Source organism: Malassezia pachydermatis (assembly GCF_001278385.1).
Source record: "Malassezia pachydermatis strain CBS 1879 chromosome Unknown scaffold1, whole genome shotgun sequence".
Classification (NCBI taxonomy): Eukaryota; Fungi; Basidiomycota; class Malasseziomycetes; order Malasseziales; family Malasseziaceae; genus Malassezia; species Malassezia pachydermatis.
Window position 1 is genome coordinate 588,653 of NW_017253138.1, and position 18,080 is coordinate 606,732.

Genomic DNA, 18,080 nt, shown 5'->3' on the forward strand with positions numbered 1-18,080 from the left:
TGTTATGGGACTGCGTGGACCCTACGATGTAATGAATTTGTATGTGTCTTTTTACGTTGTCTGACCCTCTTAAGAGCTACACTCATGGGACTTCCACAACAAGCTGCCAAAGATGCTTTGTCAAACACATGCCGATCGCTTTGTATAAGGGCTCGTGAGTATATAACGCGGAAACGGAAACCTAACATTACAGAAACAAGGCAAACTTTCAGAGGTGCTGCATCTAAGCCATCAGTTTTAGCGCCTTTTCGTTCACCAAGCTCTTACAACAGTGATGTCTCTGAAATCTCACCCAAACCTTCGCAAAATTCTACTCGAAAACGAAAAATTGAAGATACTCGCTCATAGAGTGCGGGGGAAGATGTACTTGCATAAAATAAAAGACAAGGCACATATTATTGCCAGTCCCAGGTACAACTTTGCCTATAAGATTGATACGAAGCCACCTCGCTTACTCTTACTCAATCGAGGCCATTGCAAATCATTTAGATACCTAGTGCTCTCGTCATAATCCTGTATAAAACTACTTATTGCTCGCCATGATTGGCCTACGTCACGCAAAAACTCCTAATGACATCCGACGGACAGAAGAGGGACAACGCATTTCATATGCATAAAGAAATCCAGTTGGACATTCTATTCACCCTGCCCCGTTCGGGAGTAATTATGACAGCCCGTGATTTGTGATAACGTGCACGAGCCTAGTTTTCATATATGATCGGGGAAACATGACACATCATAGGGCGCATCCCAAGGACAAAAACGGTTGAAATCAGATCTAACCATTTGGCAGAAGCAAATGGACCCGCCATTTTTATCCGCTGAAACGGCGCAATGGCAGTTATGCCTAGAATGCCTTGCATTCCACAGAAAGGATTTACCGCTGCAATTGGCCTGCAAGGGAGAGTATTCCATTTTGATTGGACTTTATCAAAGTTTTGCCCGATATTCACTTGCTTATATCATCAATTCAGCCAGTGATGTCATGCGGCGCATTTCAGGCGATTCGAATGCGCTCGGGCCCGGTGGAAACGGACGCATTCCAGAAGTCCCGCTATTGCATATAGGAATATAAATACGGGTAGAGTGTCCCGTTCTCCTTGCATCCCTACCTTACATACTTGAAAATGAGCAACGTTATCAGGAAGGTTTTCAACACTGACAAGAACGAGGCTACCACCTTCTCGAATGAGGCTAGCAACAACGCCAGCGGTACCCTCAACAACACCAGCAACAACGCTACCCACAATGCCACTGGTGTTACCGGTACCTCGGGTCCCACTGGTACTAATGGCACTGGTTCCACCAGCGACTACACTCCATTGAGCGCCTGGTCGGTGCAGAACGGTGGTCAGACCAGCGTTGGTGCCAGCAGCACCGCCTCGGCTGCTGCTCAGGCTGCCGCTGCTGCTGACTCGACCCACGCTGCCCCCTCGTCGCAGCAGTCAACCGTTCCTCAGTCGCAGTCGATTGACTCGGCTAACCGCACTGGTCTCACCCAGACCACTAGCGTCAACTCGGGTGTGAACGTCGCCGCCGGCAACGTCGACCAGGACGTGCAGCACCTTGCTCCGGTCACCCGTCACATCCACCACCGCCACGAGGTTGAGGAGCTCATCCGCGAGCGTGAGCACCACATCCACCAGCACCACATTCAGCACCACGTGCAGCCGGTTCTGGACTCGGAGCACCTTGCTGAGCAGATCCACAGCCGTGTTGTGCCGGTGACCACCGTGCGTGAGGTGCACGCCAACACCGACAAGGATGCCGCTCTCATGCGCGCTGTTGCTGGCAACCCGAAGGACACCTTCACCCAGGCTGCCATTGACCGCAGCGTCATTGACAAGGGTGAGACTGTCCGTGAAATTGTTCACCACCACATCCACAACATCGTGCAGCCGATCATCGAGAAGGAGACTCACGAGTACCACCGCATTCGCACGACCATCCCGACCACCCACATCACCCACGAGGCTCCGATCGTGCACGAGTCGACTGCCCACCAGCCGATTCGCAAAGAGGACTTTCTGAAGGGCGGCGGTGTGCTCACCAGCACCACCCGCACCATTGAGGAGGCCGGTCTCCTGAACCTGGGCAACAACCAGCGCACTGTGGAGGGTGAGACCTACACTGGTGGTATGCCCCTGGGCCAGTAATTGCTAGGTACTAGTCGTGTTTTTCTTTAATAGACGCCGTACTACTTAGTTTGAAATTGTCACTATAATTGCAAGAATCATGCTATTGAAAATTTTCTCTACTGTACCTGATACCTATCAGTATGAAGTGAATGGAGTTTTCTTAGCATTTTGTAAGAGCATTATGTCTTAGGAGGTTGTGTTGACAAAGAGAGTGTAGCCCAGACAGCATGACTGCCCCGTCCCGATTCCCAACGATCTGGGGCCCTAGCTGCCTCGCCTCCCATTTCTACAAGAAGGTATATCTTGGGAGTGCTAGGCAACGGGGTATCCAGGCACCATTCCATCCACAGAGCGGGTCCAAAGGCCTTGCCGCTGAGTCCACTCCCTCCGCCCCCACCTTTTCTTACAGGCTCACCAAACTGCTCCACTAGGTCTATAGCCCTTGTACTGTCAGTGACGTGGAAGGTTTTTGCGTCGTCTCCTGACAGCCAACTAATCACAATAGGAAAGTTGGGGTATTGTCCCCATTTTCGCTGCCCGTTGTATACGTCAATCGTAACAAGGGTGCCATCGCTAGTTTGATTGTCTGGAAGGAATTGAAAACTAAGAGCCTCTGCTCTGCTATTGTAGAAATGTATGTCAGGATACGTATTGATTTCCATCTGTTTTGATCCGATATAGCTGTCCCATTCTGGGGAGCCCAGAGTGCATCCTAGCAACGATTGCAATTCACGCATCGCGCACTGGCGCCGAGCACGTTGGAGCGCTGGCTAGGAGGGAAGGGGGGGCCTCGCACTCCCTCGTCGGCCGAAAACACGTGGAGAGCAACACCTACCTTTCACGCTCGCGCTTTGGGTTAGTGTCGTTGCATGCCAAAATGGCGCCGAACGTTCCACGCCAGTCCGTGTACTTTAACCCCAACGCCAATGCAAATCAACTAAACAATATATATGCCTGCATTGGACGGATCCGCTTTGCATGCGATACAGTACGTGGTGTATAATGCTTACATTTAGCTGCATGAAACAAATACAGCGCTTGATTTCCACACATCCGATTTCTCTCGTCTTTCCACAGTGCTGAAAAACCAGCGTGTACGTATTTCTGCTGAACCTAACAGTGAAGCATTTTGATCTTGTATCTGAACGCGATGTGAAGCAAGCTCGTGAGCATGTCGCTGCTGAGATTGCTCCGTTACTCCGAGAACTGATTGTCCGTGCAGAAGATGTCTTGGCAAAAAATGAACGACATGTGCGCACGTTAAGGAACAAAGCAACGGAAGAACTGGCGAAAGTTGAGGCTCATTCTCAGTCTCAATCTATAGGCGGTGTACGCGACGAACCTGGATCGCCGACCGTCGCTACGCTTGTCGCCCAGGCAGAATTGGAAGATAAACAGCGGGAATTGGAAGAACTTCGACGAGAGCGTATGTCTTTAATGGAGCGAGTCCAAGCTATGGAGAAAGATGGAAACTAGTGCCTTCACAGATTCTTGCCCATGTCGAAGATATACGACATGCCCCTTTTGTATTGTAATGCATGTACTATTTCAGCCCTCAAATGCGTAGCCACCCACACGGTTTTTCACCAAGAACTTCAGTTCAGCTAGGGAGGAGGGTGAGCCGGGAAGACCAAGGCCACATGTCACAGTCTGGCCGTCCTTCAACTGGCTTACTCCTTTCGGAGTGCCAGTGAGCATGACATCACCTTGCTCGAGAGTCATAATCGACGAGACATGCGAGATCAGGCGAGGGATGCTGAAGATCATATCGCTTGTGTTACCGCTTTGGCGGGTCTCTCCGTCCACCTTAAGCCATAGATTCACGTTGTGTGGGTCTGAAATCTTCTCTTTCGCAATAAGGTCGCTGTACATTAGCTGTTTGCAAAAACCAACATACCTAATAGGCGTGAAAGTATCGAAGCCCTTTGCAGCCGACCATGGAAGACCGGCTTTTTTAACTTTGTCCTGCATGTTTCGAGCCGTCAGATCAATAGCTAGAGCTAAAAACGATTAGGCATAGTGAGGCGTACCATATCCACCAATATAGTTCTCAGCATCTTTTTCCTGGATATCGCGGCCCGTCTTTCCGATGACCACAGCCAATTCCACTAGATGTAAGAAAGTGCGTACGTACCTTCGTGGTGCGCAATGACACCCTTGGGGATCTCAATGGCCTGGTTGTTGCTAATGTAGCTGCTTGTCGGCTTCAAGAAGAAGAAAGGCTCCGTAGGTACTGCGTTGTTCAGTTCCTTGGCATGGTCGGCAAAGTTGCGTCCAATTCTACTATAAGCTATTGCGTGGGTGTACATACGCGACAATCTTACGACCCGTAGTTCGAAACGACGACAGCATGGTTGCTGGGGTAGGTGGTCCGAGAGCGCGGCATGAAACGGCGCCTCCATCCACGTGATAGGCCCCACGGGAGGGCGCCCCATGAATCGGCTACCAGTAGATGGCATCGAGCTGTGAACAGAAAGGGCATGCCAAGGTACGGCATCTACGTCCTATAATGCCATACTTAACTATCATGAACTTAAAGCTTCTTGTTGTTGGCCTCCGTGGTGAGAGGAGCAGCGGCCACCTCTTCAGGGTGTGTGTATTTGTAGCTGCAGTGTCAGTACTGCCTGTGCATCGCCATACATACTAAGCCACACGAGCCAGCTGGACGAGACCAGTGGTGCCGACAAAGAAGTTAACAGCGGCCAGAGGGTAGTTTACAGGTGTGATAACAAAGCAGTAGCTGTATCGTGTTAGTTAGGCTGTTCGCGAGGCCGTACCGTAGTGCATGTCGCACATAGCGTACAGCGTCGTAAATACATACCGGACCCAGATCATACCCGTGGTAGCGAGCGCCGCATTTTGCGACACAGACAGCTTGTTGGCGGGACGTGCCAAGTCACCCAGACCGGCAAGAACAAGACCCCACTTCATCATCGGGGCCCAAAAGAACACTGTGAAATGTTAGCTGACCATTACTCCACAGGCCGCTATAGTCTCAACGTACCAGTCTTTGGGCCAGCTGGGTGGTTCATAAACGCCTGGAAACGACTACCGTATGAGGCCGCTACCATAGTGTACACGTATGACAATCCGAAGCCAAGCGCGGCGCAGAAAACCTAACCCCATGGCTTGGGTCGGCGTTCTCTCGTATGCAGTGGAAATATGCTTCACTTACGTCCCATGCATAGAAGTCACGGTCGCAGGCAAGATTGGCAGGCACACGTCGCTTGTCGCGTTGCCATAGCGTGTCTCCGCATAGCTCCTGGCGCACGATGCAAGGGCCGCCAGATGCTTCGATGGACGATGAAGATGAATTCCTGTATGGAAGTACAAAAGCAGGAGAGGAAGAGGCCTCGGCGCCTACCATGACATCGTCTCAGGTGGATGGATCTGCCTCGTTACCGACCGATGCTCCCGACCCAGCCACGACAAATACAGCAGATGGCAATGAGGAGGAGGAGGAGGACAGTGATGAGTCTGTACGTATGAATCTACTGCTTATCCCAGGATATCGAGTTCATTATTGATCCAAACGCGCCTATGGTGCCCCCTACGCGTGCCGTGTCGTTTGCGCCTGCCGCCGCGTCGCCCAAGCCTGCGGTAGGAAAGAGTAGTGTGGCACCAGAGGAGGCGAGTACCGTATTGACTGCTTCCACTATGACGGTGTCTGCAGCGCCGGCAGCGCCCGCTGTGGTCGCAGAGGTCAGTCAGCGGCCGCCGCCGTCGCCGAAGCCGGACGCTGGTCCAAGTACCTCGCTGACAACGCCCAAGCCAGACCCAGCCACCGGGGATGTTCGCTATTCATTGGAGGAATTGCCACCAGAAGGGCCACCTACGGCGGCACCATCAACCGCGCCTGACCTTCATCTGGAGCCAAGTGAAGACGCCCTAGTGTATCCCCCGACCGAGCCATTGTACGATGCACGAACTGAGGAGGAAAAAACGCAGGACGCCCCGCCTATGACTATATACCAAGTGGATATCAATTCTCTGCCCGAAAAACCATGGCGTCGTCCTGGGGCCAATATGAGCGACTGGTTTAATTATGGCTTTGATGAGCAGACATGGGCGCTATGGTGTGCCAAAATGACGATGATGACGCAAACACAAGAAGAATTGGCTGCACAGGTGCCACCGTCTGCTGCGCCCACGTTTCTTCCGTCTGGCGAACCTGCGCCGCCAGCGCCGCAGGAAGCCGCACCTTCCATGCCGGACTTCTCGGCCATGTTTGGTCCTGGCGGCATGATGGGTATGCAGCCATGGCCAGCCATGATGGGTATGATGCCTACGGAGGACATGCCGCAGATGGATATGGCGTCGATGCCTATGCCACCTGGCATGCCGCCCATGCCAATGCCGCAGAAGGAGATGGATCCGCCTCAGAACGACGATATACCAGCCCCACCGCCTGGGGAGGAAAACGATGACGAGCCGTACGAACCATACGAACCCTCCCTGCCTGCTGAGAGTGGTCCTGGAGAGGCACAGCGTTTCGATAAGCAAGGGCGTTCACGACATCCCCCGCACGATGGACGATCCTCACTTCGCGTGGGGACTACGTCGGGGAGCCGTCGGTCTGGCCAGGCCAACGAAGGGAGTGACACTGCTCTACGCAACGAGCGCCAACGGCGGTACAATGATCGTGATCCTTCCCAAGGAACTGGCGATGCGCTGGATTACGGCGCGCATGCACACGAAGAGCCACGACGTGCACGACACAATCTGCCGCCCAAGCCTGTGGACGAGGATCGATACGAGCCTGAGGCCTTTGGGCGTGGATCTAGTCATCGCGACCGTGATCGCCCCAGTCGTCGTGAGAGAGAACGTGCGCGTCACGACCGTCGTTCCGGCCGCGGCGGGCAGAAACGTGGTGCATCCGAAGGCAGCGCGGATGAGGCGAGAGCATCCACAGCCAAGCGCCGACATGGCGGAACATGACATAGAGTACAAGTACATTCGTTCATGACTATGTCGGGGGCGATGAGAGTCTATGTGGGCTGGAAAACTCTCCTTGTGCGTGCGTGGGGGAGCTGCCGGCACAGAGAGGCGCCACGGTCAAATCGACAAAGGACCGCGCTCGTGGCGTCGCGAAGGCCGGTGATTTCTTGGCACGCCACGGCATACGGCCCAGTGCCGAGACAGAACGTTGCAGCTCCGCCTTCGAAGGGCACGTCGTCCCAGAGGGAAGCGCCGGTGTCAATGACGGCGAGGGCGGCAAGGACGCGAGCTTGGCCACATGGACCAATCGCTTCGGATCCTGCCATCCCTCCACGGAAAGCAAGGCATACGGCGTGCCGAGTGGCACGCCGGCCGAGGACGACGAGGCGGCATCTGCCACGCAACGTTCCACTCTGGCAATCCGCGCGAGAAGCCAGTCGCGCGTGGTTAAGAACGTCGCTAGCGAGTCGTCAATGTGCAGGAAATGATGCGGCGCGCCCACGTGGAAGGCCGCCCATCGACGAGGCACACAGCCTTGGGGGGCGGTAGGCAGAAACAGGGCCAGGGAACCCACATCAAAATCGTGCACGCATACCTGTGTACGCACAAGCGCAGAGATATGCATGTACTTTTCACGTGTACGCTTCCATGCTTGCTGACCCTGTCGCATCTGCGCTCTTTCGGACTCAATGACGCTTTGCACGCGAGCCAACACGTCGGATGGATCTTGCTGCGCCAAGTCACTGATGTCGCCCATCTCAGAGATCTCCGACGTCGCATGATCACAAACATAGCGCTGCAAACGTGCCACAGCTTCGATCCACGGTTGTCGTGCATCCCCGATGGCCATGTCCTTCGGCTGCGCCGTTCGAGCACGCGATTCCGCCTCACACTTTGCTCGCTCCCACTTTTGCCGATCTTCTTGCCACTCACTAGTTCGCGTTTGCAGCTCTGATTCCAAGAGGCGTATACGCTCTTGCGCCGCATCCAGCTGACGTCGCAGAGTGTCCGTGCTAGGACTGATTTGGGAAGGCGCTGACGGCGCTTGAGAATTTGTACTGCTCTCAAGGTCGTCCTCCTCCTCTTCATCATCCGATCCACCCAGCCCCAACTCACGACGAGCTGCGTGTGCAAACGCTTCTTCACTGCGTTCCAGCGCTTGCATCCATGGTGCTAGGGCCAATCGCGTCTCTGTAGCAGGACGGCAAGGTGAGGCTCGTTCCATCAACTCGGCCTCCAAACGATCGAGCAGCTGCACCAAGCTATCCACATCGTCGCGTGTACATGAAAACCAAGAACTGGCCTCACGTCGGCGAGTCGTAATATCCAAGATCGGTGGTGCGGTATCCAGACCCGGCGGCTTCCACGGCAAAAAGGGGGCAACATCGGTGGCATATTGCTTGCGTCTTGTGCTTTCTTGATCGGACACTTGAGCCATGACCTCTGCCAAACTCTGCGCCTTCGACAAGAAACGCCGTGAAAACTCATCGCGACGAATCGCCTCTGTCAACGTTATGCCGTAGGCCCAAACAATGCGCTGTAGACCAGCTAAACGCTCGAACGGTGGGCCGAGGGGCAATTGCAGCGATCTGTCCACGTCCGCAATGGTCGCTCCCAGATCTGTAAAGTCACTTTGCAGACTACTAATGTCCTGCACAAGGTTAATATGGCGATGTAAAAGTTCATTGTGGTCCGAAATCAAACAGTCCAAGGCGTGTACGGCTTTGGCATCCATGTCGCACATAGTGTGTAGATCAGTATAGAGTTTCGATACATAGTCCATGATACGTGCATCTCCAGCAGACCATGTGGATCCCATGCTCTCGCATCGCTGACATACACTTTGAACGAGAGACTGCAGCAGAGGCAGTTGCTGTTCCACAGTCTGCCAGGACTCAAACGAGGGCTTCAAGTCCGTTTGCTCGATCTCTGCGGTGATATCGTTAAGATCCACGTGCAGCTGAAATTCAGTTTGCATGGTATTGGTATAGTTGGTTTGGATCTCTTGCAAAGAGGCACGGCACGTAGACGCGCATGATTCCACATCCGCCAGATCCACAAAGTCGCCTAGGAGGGAGGATGCCATCACACTCTGATCACCGTCTGACAACACGGAGACGGAAAGCCATTGCTCTCGCAAATTTTCATGGACAGGCACTTGGCCCAGCACGTAAATGTCATCACGATAACGACGCAGGATTTCTTCTCTGGACCCAAGATCGGTGGCAGCCAGCGACTCGAGAGACATGGCCGCCTTCTTGACACTCCTGGCATGGCTTTGTACATTCATCAAAGCCACTTTGGTACTCTTTTGAATCAGTTCTACACTCTTGTACAATTCGCGCGCTTGCTTGGCTCGTGCGTCCATGACACGCTCAACATCCTTTGCCCATCCACGAAAGGTAGCCAAAGTGCGAGCACTTGGTGCCGTAGGTATAGGGGGAACTATGATAAGTACAATTCAACGTACCTGGATCGATCGGCGTGACGTCCATATCAAGCTCAAGCATAGACGCAAACGTTTCCATGTCCGCATACAACAGCTCTCGATCAAAGATAAAGAAGCACTCTCCACGGACGTCCTCCGCAGAGGTCTGGAGTTGGTCCAGCACAGTCTGATCCACTTGAACGCCATCTTTCGTCATGCATATCACTGAGTCAATCAGGATCCCTGTGGCCAGGGAAATGCAGTCCAACAGATGCTCATACCTGGATGGGGCATGAGCACGATCCGTCATACAATACGTACTTTTGGAATTGCGTAAGCGACTGTTTTACTTCGATATCCTTGCCACAATATGATACGATGAGATGCATCGCGTAGGCTTGGCGGCCAAAATCACTTCATCGAGACACAACGGAAACGCATGGCAACGCCCGTGCGACACATGTTGGACAGGGGCCGCGTGGGAGGGGAAAGCGTGGCGCTTATGTAATCGAATCGAAGAGAGGTGCGCAAAACCCAGACATTTGCCGGCTCGATCGCTCACGCCGTCTGATCTTCGTCATGTCTTTCTTCGTTCGGCAGGCGGCTGTGCGTGCCGCTCGCCGCACAGCGGTTCCGTTTGTGCATCTATACCGTATGGAATCTACATGGCAACCAGCTCTCAAGTCAGGTGCCCTACCTGTGTACGATGAAGCTCTGGCGTTTTTGGAAGAAGATGCAAAGCAACTCCGTGAACGCATTGCCTCGGAAAAGGCCAACAGCAATGCATCGGACAAGGAGCAACAGCAGCGCGTAGATGCTCTGGAAATTGTGTCCAAAATTAATTTGCCAGCTACGCGCTGGGCATTCCAGCAGGGCCAATGTATGTGACCGTAACCACTAACCGTGTCAGACAGTATGACCAAGCCTGTTTTCCGTCATTTGCGCGAGCAGTCGTGGCGACTAGGTGGATCCTTGGACCGTCTTGTATGTATATTGTATCGAAACTAACACTCAATAGGAAGAGCGCTTGCAGTGCATGCATGTTCTCCCAGACGTTGTGCCTAGTGTGCAGCCGACGGTCGATTTGGAAGTGCTCTTTGGCACAGGCAATGGTATCGGTGATCATGGCGGTGAGGGCGGCAGCATTCTGCCAGGTGTGTTCCTAGATCCTGCACGTACGTTGGAGCCGCCTTCGATTCGTGCGACAGTCTTCCACCCAGATGAGCGGAAGTACACGTTAATGCTGGTCGACCCGGATGTGCCGTGTGAAGAGACACAGTCATTCCAGACGTACGTTCACTGGCTTGTGAAAGATGTGCCGCTATCGTTGGAAAAGAATGCCATCCCTGAAGGCCATGCAGCGCTGCTCCCATATATCCCTCCGCATCCCCAGCGCGGCACGCCGTACCATCGTTACACTATGCTATTGTTCGAGCAGACGGCTGAGTCCACCGTCGCTGAGATCCCTCGGGAGGCGATGGACGTCTCAGCCTTTGCCTCGGCGCACCAACTGAAGCTCGCAGGCATCCACTTCTGGCGCGAGCAATGGACGGATAAGACCAAGCATACCATCAGCACAATCTATAAGGACGTGCTGAAAGCATCAGAGCCACGGTATGGCCACCCAGGTCGTATGGATCGTCTAAAGGACGAGTTGGGTATGCGTCAGAGCAAGTACTACTAGCTGTGTGTGATACAAGGCGTCATACCTTTTAGTAAGAGTGATTCTATGTAGCCCATCCTAGAAAAGATAGTCGCTAAGACCTCGACGAACACGACCCTCATCGATATAAGTATTGGGTCGGAATGGCCATTTTTCAAAAGCCTCGGCCAACGCAGCCCATTGGCGGTTGGAAAGCTCCACAATTGGGGTATCGGGCAGCACCACATCCTGAGGACGATGGCGCATTCGTGGGTGGTCGGCTGCTACGAGCCGGAGAATGTTATGAGCACCGGGCGCAACGTGTTTTAGTCCTTCATACACAGTCTTGGACTTGAGTACAAATAGATTGCGTGTGAGGAACTCAAACGAGTCCATATCACGTCCTTCAATCAATGGTTCACGCAAAGGCGTGATTTTGAGCGTCGTCAGCTTGCGTTTTTGCAAGCCCGTTGAAATGTTGGAATTGGGGATGAATACAGAAGTCACAGGCACACGTGGTCCAATCGATGGAATGGAAGGATACATGTGCTCCGCATATGGCTCCATATCATCGGACGGAAGGAGCACTTCTGGCGTACTAAGGCATTGGACTGTTGCGCCAAGCTTGGCCCGTGTGCGAAGGTCGTACGGCGAGGCCATAGAGCGCAGTGCTACTGTCTCGCCACAAACAAAGACCATATCCATACGACCATACTTGAACAGCCAAAAGCGAGACGAAATCGCATGAATAAGCTGGGCAAAGAGTTGCTCGCCGTGTACAGTGTTGGGGAGCTGTGCGAAAAACATCAATGGGCAGGGCGCTGGGGTGAGAAGTGAGTGTTCACATACCTTCCCAGTCCATAGCAGGCGAGGAAGGGCCAAGCTTGGGGAGCTTGGATGCCAAATGCCCCAAATGCCCCTCCTCCACCAACGTCTCATAGGTGTCCCATGAATATCCTGTTTGTGGGATGACGCGAAGCTTGTCGCTCACCGACGTTAAGGCAGGATCTTTTTGTAGATGCTAAAAAGTAAGACATATTATCACATACCTCCAACTGTGCAAGGAAAGAGGGTACATTTTCCATCGCAATCACCCGTTCAACATTGGGGTGCTCCATAAAAGCGCGCGTAAAAGTGCCAGGGCCTAGGGTCAGTGCATGTAGTCCATACGTACCTGGATAGGCTTCGATGATGGTTGTCTTCATACCCTGGCGCTCAGGACTGTCTAGCCCCATGCGGTTCACAATGTTTTGCACCGTAGTGCGATTCGCTACGAAGTAGCGGTGCCGTGCATACTGTTCCTTCGAGAAGGAAAACACAGACTTCCACATGGAAGGATGAGGCAAGTGTGGATAACAAAAGGAAATGTCCTCGTCACTCACAGGAGGGTTGTACGTGTACATCGGGGCATCTGTATAGATACTGGTAGATGGCCGCTTGGACGCTCGAGCTCGCGTAGGCGTAGGAACAGTGCCATCAAGATTCTTCGATTGACGTGCACGACGCTGTGCTACTGACGACATAGACAAATGCCGCACCGAAAAATACATAGGTACAGAGCTAGTAGCCCCATACCATAACCGTACATGGGAAGGAACTGCCAGTGTAGGCGCGAAGAGCGCCCTGACACTGTGAGGCAATAGCATACGGGGTAAAAAAAAAAAATTAGTGGCGTTCTCGTAGGTACCACGAAAGAATTGTTGCGCTTAGGTAATTCTCACACGCAACATTGCTTGCTCCACGTCCACGATGAGCAGCCATAATGATGATACCCTGCTGCTGCAGGACGCGTATGAGCTCCTCGGTATTGAAATTGACGCGACTGAAGCGCAAATACGTACAGCATACAGGAAGAAGTCATTGCAACTTCATCCAGATAAGGTCAAAGATGTACCGCCCGACGTAGCGGCAGATCGGTTCCACCGTTTGACCTTGGCCTATGAAGAGCTCATGAACCCCACCAAACGCGCCAGCTTGGCTGAATCGCTGCAGCGTGAACGAGAAAAGCGGGCCAGAAGAGCTGCTTTTGATGATCGAAGGCGTGCTATGGCAGCTGACCTAGAGCAGCGTGAGGAACAAGACCGTCGAGCGCGTATGGAGCGCGAACAGAAACAACGCGAACGTGAACAACGCATTGTTGCTTTGCGTGAAGAAGGTCGGGCGTTGCGTATTGAGAAGCATGAGCGGCTTTTAAAAGAATGGCAGACTCGGTCACTGCAATCCAGACAAACGGCATCTTCACAAACCCCTGTAAACCAGGACGACGGGTTGCCGGCATGGATGCCCAACGACACCACTGTATTGATACGCTTTCCCACTGAGCAGGTCCTTGATATGTTTGGTTCGGAGGAAATACCAGAGACAGTTTTGCCTTCGCCTCTGGCTGAGGCATTGGCCGAGGCTTACGGCTCTGTGACCTCCCTTCAACCGAAACAGAGTCAGAAGAAGCGCAGAGAGGTGACGGTTTTGACTACCTTTTCTCATGGTGTATATGCATGGCGCGCTGTGAACGAAGGTGCCGAGCTGAGATGCACACATCCTCTCTTACAAGATTGCTGGATCAGTTGGGTGGATGAAGCAGGAAAAGCACGCGCAGATCCTCCGCCTCGCGTAGCGGCATGGATACAGCAAGGCGTTACGGCTGACAAGGCACCTATCCAAGCAACGGTACCACATGATCGCGCGCCTGACTTTGACTATGACTATGAGGCTCGTACCCTGGAACGAATTCGGGCAGCTGCCATCGCTACCTCGGCCTAGCTGTGTTTCTCTTGTATAATAAATCACAGTTGATACTGCATCTACTCTATATCCTTGATACCATGAGAGGCTTTACGACGGAAAATTTGCTGTGGCACGTTAGTCTCTAACAGACATACTTGGTCGCGAAGCCACTTGCGATATTGATGCAGGGATCCAATCTTCTCACCCTCACTGTAAGCATAGATATTGTACGTACATAGTAATCAGGCAAAGGATTGTGCATCACTTGACGGGTAGGATCAGCACGCATTTTACGGATGTGCTGGAAGAACTCCCTGTCGCGCGTGGCCATTTGGGCGGCTTTGCTGCGGTGCATCAAACTCCAAACAGCTGTGCCAATAGAGGGTCCAACAAGCCATCCAAGGCCTGTGCATGCAGCTGTGGCGCCCATATACACGAAAAGCGGATCAATCTAGCGTGTTAACACGAAAAGAGCTTTGACACATACCCCTGCAAAAGTCTTACTTGGATCAATTTCTTGCGTAAGGAAGTAAGTGCCTGAAATAATACCAGTTACAATCATTGTGGGGATCGTCGTCACCATTCCTGCAATGCGACGCTGTCGACGAAGGCGCAAATCTATGCCGGTTAGTCCAGCACGTCACGGCTCCACGTACATGTGTCCCAAGGCAAAGGGGGCGTCTGGGGAGCAGAGGGTCCTGTAGAAAGGTACCTCTTCGCCTCATTCTCAACACAACCTAGTCGGTGTGCGCGTAGCGGCGAACGCAAGGCCGTAGCACGGACCATGGAGACGATCATCCTGGCAAGTGGTGCCTACGAGATACTGGCTGCGTGTTCCTGTGCATGCGCACGGTGCGACATGAACATCACGTGTAGTACATCACGTGCACCCGGGCAAAAGAGCATGCCCTCGCAAGCCAATGCTTCTTCATAGACAGCAGTGCCTAAGAGTACGTCCTGGGCAACCGAGACTGACCCGATAGACAAGACGCGTCTTAGTGCCATCCACTTTACCTTTTTTTTTTTCCTTTGTGAATTAACTATATACATGGCGAGCACAGCGCCAGGAAGCGATGGCCTGCCTTCCGTGCAGCGGCCGCCGAAAGACACGCGGCCGCAAACGGAAGATGTTACGGCCACCAAAGGAAATGACTTTGAGGACTTTTTCTTGAAGCGTGAGCTTCTTATGGGTATTTTTGAGGCTGGATTTGAACATCCCTCCCCCATCCAGGAAGAGGCCATCCCTATTGCTCTGTCTGGCCGTGATATTTTGGCGCGTGCCAAGAATGGTACCGGTAAGACGGGTGCCTATGTAATTCCGTCGTTGGAACGGATCAATACAAAGAAGAACAAGATCCAAGCTGTCCTTTTGGTGCCTACACGTGAGCTGGCTTTGCAAACAAGCCAGGTGGCCAAGACACTGGGCAAGCATCTCGGCGTGGAGATCATGGTGAGCACGGGTGGTACGACGCTGAAGGATGACATCCTCCGTCTAGGCCAAACAGTGCATATGCTTGTTGGTACGCCTGGCCGTATTCTTGATCTGGCAAGTAAGGGTATTGCGGATCTTAGCCAATGTACAACATTTGTTATGGACGAGGCAGACAAGTTGCTGTCGCCTGAATTCACGCCAGTGATGGAGCAGTTGCTGGCCCTTCTGCCGAAAGAGCGTCAGGTCATGCTCTTCTCAGCTACATTCCCCTTGATTGTGAAGGACTTTAAGGACAAACACATGGTCAAGCCTTACGAAATTAACCTTATGGATGAACTCACCCTGCGAGGTGTCACCCAGTACTATGCGTTTGTCGAAGAGCGCCAAAAGGTGCACTGTCTCAACACCCTCTTCTCCAAGCTGCAAATCAACCAGTCGATTATTTTCTGCAATTCGACCAACCGTGTGGAATTGCTGGCCAAGAAAATTACCGAGCTCGGCTACTCATGCTTTTACTCTCACGCCAAGATGCTCCAGGCCCACCGTAACCGCGTATTCCATGACTTCCGCAATGGTGCATGCCGTAATCTGGTCTGCTCCGACTTGCTGACTCGTGGTATTGATATTCAGGCGGTGAATGTGGTTATCAACTTTGACTTCCCGAAGAATGCAGAAACGTACCTTCACCGCATTGGCCGTAGTGGCCGTTTTGGCCACATGGGTTTGGCCATCAACTTGATCACGTACGAGGACCGCTTCAACCTCTACCGTATTGAGCAGGAACTGGGTACGGAAGTGCAGCCGATCCCAGCTACCATTGATAAGCGTCTTTATGTGGCTCCTTCGCTCATTGAGGAGGCTGAAAAGCGCGAAAAGGAGGCTGCTGCTTCTGGCAAGCCGGCGCAAGGCCCAGGTATTATGCAGCAGGGCCTGCCGACCATCCCGCCAACACAAGCAGCGATGCATGCCGTTCCTGTCGAGCAGAATGGCAACTTTACCAACACTGTGCCCCAACGCCGTGGCGGCGGTCGTCGCAACCGTCGCGGCGGTGGTAACAACAACAACCAACAACAGACCCAGAAGGAAACGCCTTCCTCGACGTAATTGACCCATGGAGATGTCTTTAAAGGCGAGCCTCTGTGGCTGCGATTCTATGGGACCTACCTCCCATGTTTTTCATCCCCCCCCCCCCCCCCTTGTACCACACTTATGATGCGTAGTTTGTCTCGCTCATGACTCTGCGGGCAGCTCTTTGTGAACATAGCCATCTATGTATTCTCCCTCTACCCTCCCCCACCTCCTAAAAATTAAAAAAGAAAACTTTTTATTTTATATTACAACGTTAGAATGTATGATCAAAGTCCAGGATGTCACGCTCCGGTGCCAAATCGCGTGAAGCAGACGGCTCAGGGCGCGAGGCAGGTGGTGCACGGTGGGAACCATTATTGCGTGCGCGACTCACTGGCTTGCGAGGACCTGTACGCACAGGTGGATAGTTTTCTTGGGTCGACAAGCCCATGAGCTCTCGGTCCAGATCATCGTACGCATCATTCGACATGGCCTGTGCAGAGGAATAACGTTGATAGTCGGTCCTCTCATCCTCATCTTCGTCTTGGTCGTCGTCAAGATAATTGTTGCCGGCATGTACTTCTTGGTTAGAATAGGTATTTGCACGGCTGTGACGGTCCTGCATGGGCATATATGTGCCATTTCCATGCTGGCTGTTGCCACCACTACCCATCCCCAAGAACCGCATCGTACGTGAGCGCAAGGTTTTCGAACTTCCACGCCGCGACGAAGGTGGCTCCTGCATCATAGGCGAAGGCGTAGACGCATAAGGTGTATTATACTCGCTTGCATTGTCGGGACGACGACGATTTTCGTTGAAGTAGCGGTCAGGTTCAACCAGGGCATCGGCCGGGACAGGCTCGACAGTCTCTTGGCCCTCCTCGTCCATGTCTAGGTAATACGCTCGACCCTCCTCGTCATATTGCACAGGGCGCGAATAGTGCCGCAGGTACCGATCCGCCCATTTCCTGTTCTTAGCCACACCATGGTGACCTTCTATCACTCCAAGCTTGCGAAGCCACTTGGGTGTGCGGTCCTCTCTCCGAGAGTTATCACGAATTCGCTGGTCGGTTAGCCAAAGGCGATCTGATCACAAACCTACCTGGACGAAGAAGTTATGTAGCTGGTTTGTTAGATAGGGAATAGCAACGTACATGGCCAGGGATGTACCCTGCAATGGTCATCAATACATTGATGAAGAAGTCTGTCCCGATACCGAACCGAAGAAATACAGCCAACGGTGGCACCAAAATACTAAAGATAATGATCAACAAAAGAAAAAAGTGGCGCTTATTCGGGCGACTATTGTCGTAAGTATGTCACAAGCGTGCTAACACGTACAGCTCGCGCCGACTACCCGTCAGCCCCAAAAACGGCATTGTGGTCGGACGTGCTGTGGCAGCGTCGAGTGTGCAGCCACCAGGGCAGTACTGTGTGGAGGTGTGTACATTAACGACTATGGATCCACGCCAAATCTACTCCAGCTCAGCTGCGTCAGGCTCGACGTCAGCGGGCTCGACAATCGAACTGGCAGGCTGCCACACCATAACAATATTGTCTTCAGCAGCTGTAGCAACCTTCCATGGGTCCTGAGGACTCCAAGAAAGGTCTGTCGGACGACTCGTGTGACCACCATGAACAAAGAGAAGCTCAGCCGGGCCATCCTCGGCATCTTCCGCTGTCTGCTCCTCCCCAATCCGACTCAGGTCC

The 18,080-nt window shown here is 52.9% G+C and overlaps 12 protein-coding genes across 12 annotated transcripts; 6 read left to right on the forward strand and 6 right to left on the reverse strand.

Annotated features, from left to right (window-relative positions):
* Window positions 1–1,127: 1,127 nt before the first annotated feature.
* Window positions 1,128–2,156, forward strand: Malapachy_3190 (hypothetical protein; the record flags this gene model as incomplete). The annotated part of the gene is made up of 1 exon (XM_018137667.1): window positions 1,128–2,156. The coding sequence occupies one exon, from the start codon at window positions 1,128–1,130 to the stop codon at window positions 2,154–2,156; it is 1,029 nt and encodes a 342-aa protein (XP_017993719.1).
* Window positions 2,157–3,015: 859 nt separating this feature from the next.
* Window positions 3,016–3,614, forward strand: Malapachy_3225 (mitotic spindle biogenesis protein spc19; the record flags this gene model as incomplete). The annotated part of the gene is made up of 3 exons (XM_018137702.1): window positions 3,016–3,126; window positions 3,155–3,232; window positions 3,264–3,614. The coding sequence occupies 3 exons, from the start codon at window positions 3,016–3,018 to the stop codon at window positions 3,612–3,614; spliced, it is 540 nt and encodes a 179-aa protein (XP_017993772.1).
* Window positions 3,615–3,686: 72 nt separating this feature from the next.
* Malapachy_3207 (protein and hpcep) lies at window positions 3,687–4,490 on the reverse strand (the record flags this gene model as incomplete). The annotated part of the gene is made up of 5 exons (XM_018137684.1): window positions 3,687–4,002; window positions 4,036–4,138; window positions 4,169–4,246; window positions 4,273–4,418; window positions 4,450–4,490. 5 exons carry the CDS (start codon window positions 4,488–4,490, stop codon window positions 3,687–3,689), a joined length of 684 nt encoding a protein of 227 aa, XP_017993686.1.
* A 181-nt stretch (window positions 4,491–4,671) lies between these two features.
* Malapachy_3212 (hypothetical protein) lies at window positions 4,672–5,209 on the reverse strand (the record flags this gene model as incomplete). The annotated part of the gene is made up of 4 exons (XM_018137689.1): window positions 4,672–4,744; window positions 4,783–4,878; window positions 4,960–5,089; window positions 5,143–5,209. 4 exons carry the CDS (start codon window positions 5,207–5,209, stop codon window positions 4,672–4,674), a joined length of 366 nt encoding a protein of 121 aa, XP_017993730.1.
* A 201-nt stretch (window positions 5,210–5,410) lies between these two features.
* Malapachy_3217 (hypothetical protein) lies at window positions 5,411–7,076 on the forward strand (the record flags this gene model as incomplete). Its single annotated transcript, XM_018137694.1, has 2 exons — window positions 5,411–5,617; window positions 5,646–7,076. 2 exons carry the CDS (start codon window positions 5,411–5,413, stop codon window positions 7,074–7,076), a joined length of 1,638 nt encoding a protein of 545 aa, XP_017993733.1.
* Window positions 7,077–7,104: 28 nt separating this feature from the next.
* Window positions 7,105–9,893, reverse strand: Malapachy_3274 (hypothetical protein; the record flags this gene model as incomplete). The annotated part of the gene is made up of 3 exons (XM_018137748.1): window positions 7,105–9,521; window positions 9,547–9,785; window positions 9,826–9,893. The coding sequence occupies 3 exons, from the start codon at window positions 9,891–9,893 to the stop codon at window positions 7,105–7,107; spliced, it is 2,724 nt and encodes a 907-aa protein (XP_017993641.1).
* A 190-nt stretch (window positions 9,894–10,083) lies between these two features.
* On the forward strand, window positions 10,084–11,188 carry Malapachy_3268 (hypothetical protein; the record flags this gene model as incomplete). Its single annotated transcript, XM_018137742.1, has 3 exons — window positions 10,084–10,384; window positions 10,415–10,488; window positions 10,523–11,188. 3 exons carry the CDS (start codon window positions 10,084–10,086, stop codon window positions 11,186–11,188), a joined length of 1,041 nt encoding a protein of 346 aa, XP_017993594.1.
* Window positions 11,189–11,245: 57 nt separating this feature from the next.
* On the reverse strand, window positions 11,246–12,669 carry Malapachy_3276 (s-adenosyl-l-methionine-dependent methyltransferase; the record flags this gene model as incomplete). Its single annotated transcript, XM_018137750.1, has 4 exons — window positions 11,246–11,967; window positions 11,996–12,167; window positions 12,196–12,290; window positions 12,321–12,669. 4 exons carry the CDS (start codon window positions 12,667–12,669, stop codon window positions 11,246–11,248), a joined length of 1,338 nt encoding a protein of 445 aa, XP_017993639.1.
* Window positions 12,670–12,895: 226 nt separating this feature from the next.
* Malapachy_3269 (hypothetical protein) lies at window positions 12,896–13,906 on the forward strand (the record flags this gene model as incomplete). Its single annotated transcript, XM_018137743.1, has 1 exon — window positions 12,896–13,906. The coding sequence occupies one exon, from the start codon at window positions 12,896–12,898 to the stop codon at window positions 13,904–13,906; it is 1,011 nt and encodes a 336-aa protein (XP_017993595.1).
* A 41-nt stretch (window positions 13,907–13,947) lies between these two features.
* Malapachy_3254 (mitochondrial import protein pam17) lies at window positions 13,948–14,453 on the reverse strand (the record flags this gene model as incomplete). Its single annotated transcript, XM_018137730.1, has 4 exons — window positions 13,948–13,995; window positions 14,026–14,076; window positions 14,106–14,321; window positions 14,358–14,453. 4 exons carry the CDS (start codon window positions 14,451–14,453, stop codon window positions 13,948–13,950), a joined length of 411 nt encoding a protein of 136 aa, XP_017993540.1.
* Window positions 14,454–14,918: 465 nt separating this feature from the next.
* Malapachy_3234 (atp-dependent rna helicase dhh1) lies at window positions 14,919–16,406 on the forward strand (the record flags this gene model as incomplete). The annotated part of the gene is made up of 1 exon (XM_018137711.1): window positions 14,919–16,406. One exon carries the CDS (start codon window positions 14,919–14,921, stop codon window positions 16,404–16,406), a length of 1,488 nt encoding a protein of 495 aa, XP_017993843.1.
* A 238-nt stretch (window positions 16,407–16,644) lies between these two features.
* Window positions 16,645–17,749, reverse strand: Malapachy_3261 (hypothetical protein; the record flags this gene model as incomplete). The annotated part of the gene is made up of 4 exons (XM_018137735.1): window positions 16,645–17,433; window positions 17,473–17,493; window positions 17,525–17,672; window positions 17,712–17,749. 4 exons carry the CDS (start codon window positions 17,747–17,749, stop codon window positions 16,645–16,647), a joined length of 996 nt encoding a protein of 331 aa, XP_017993587.1.
* Between the last annotated feature and the right edge of the window lie 331 nt (window positions 17,750–18,080).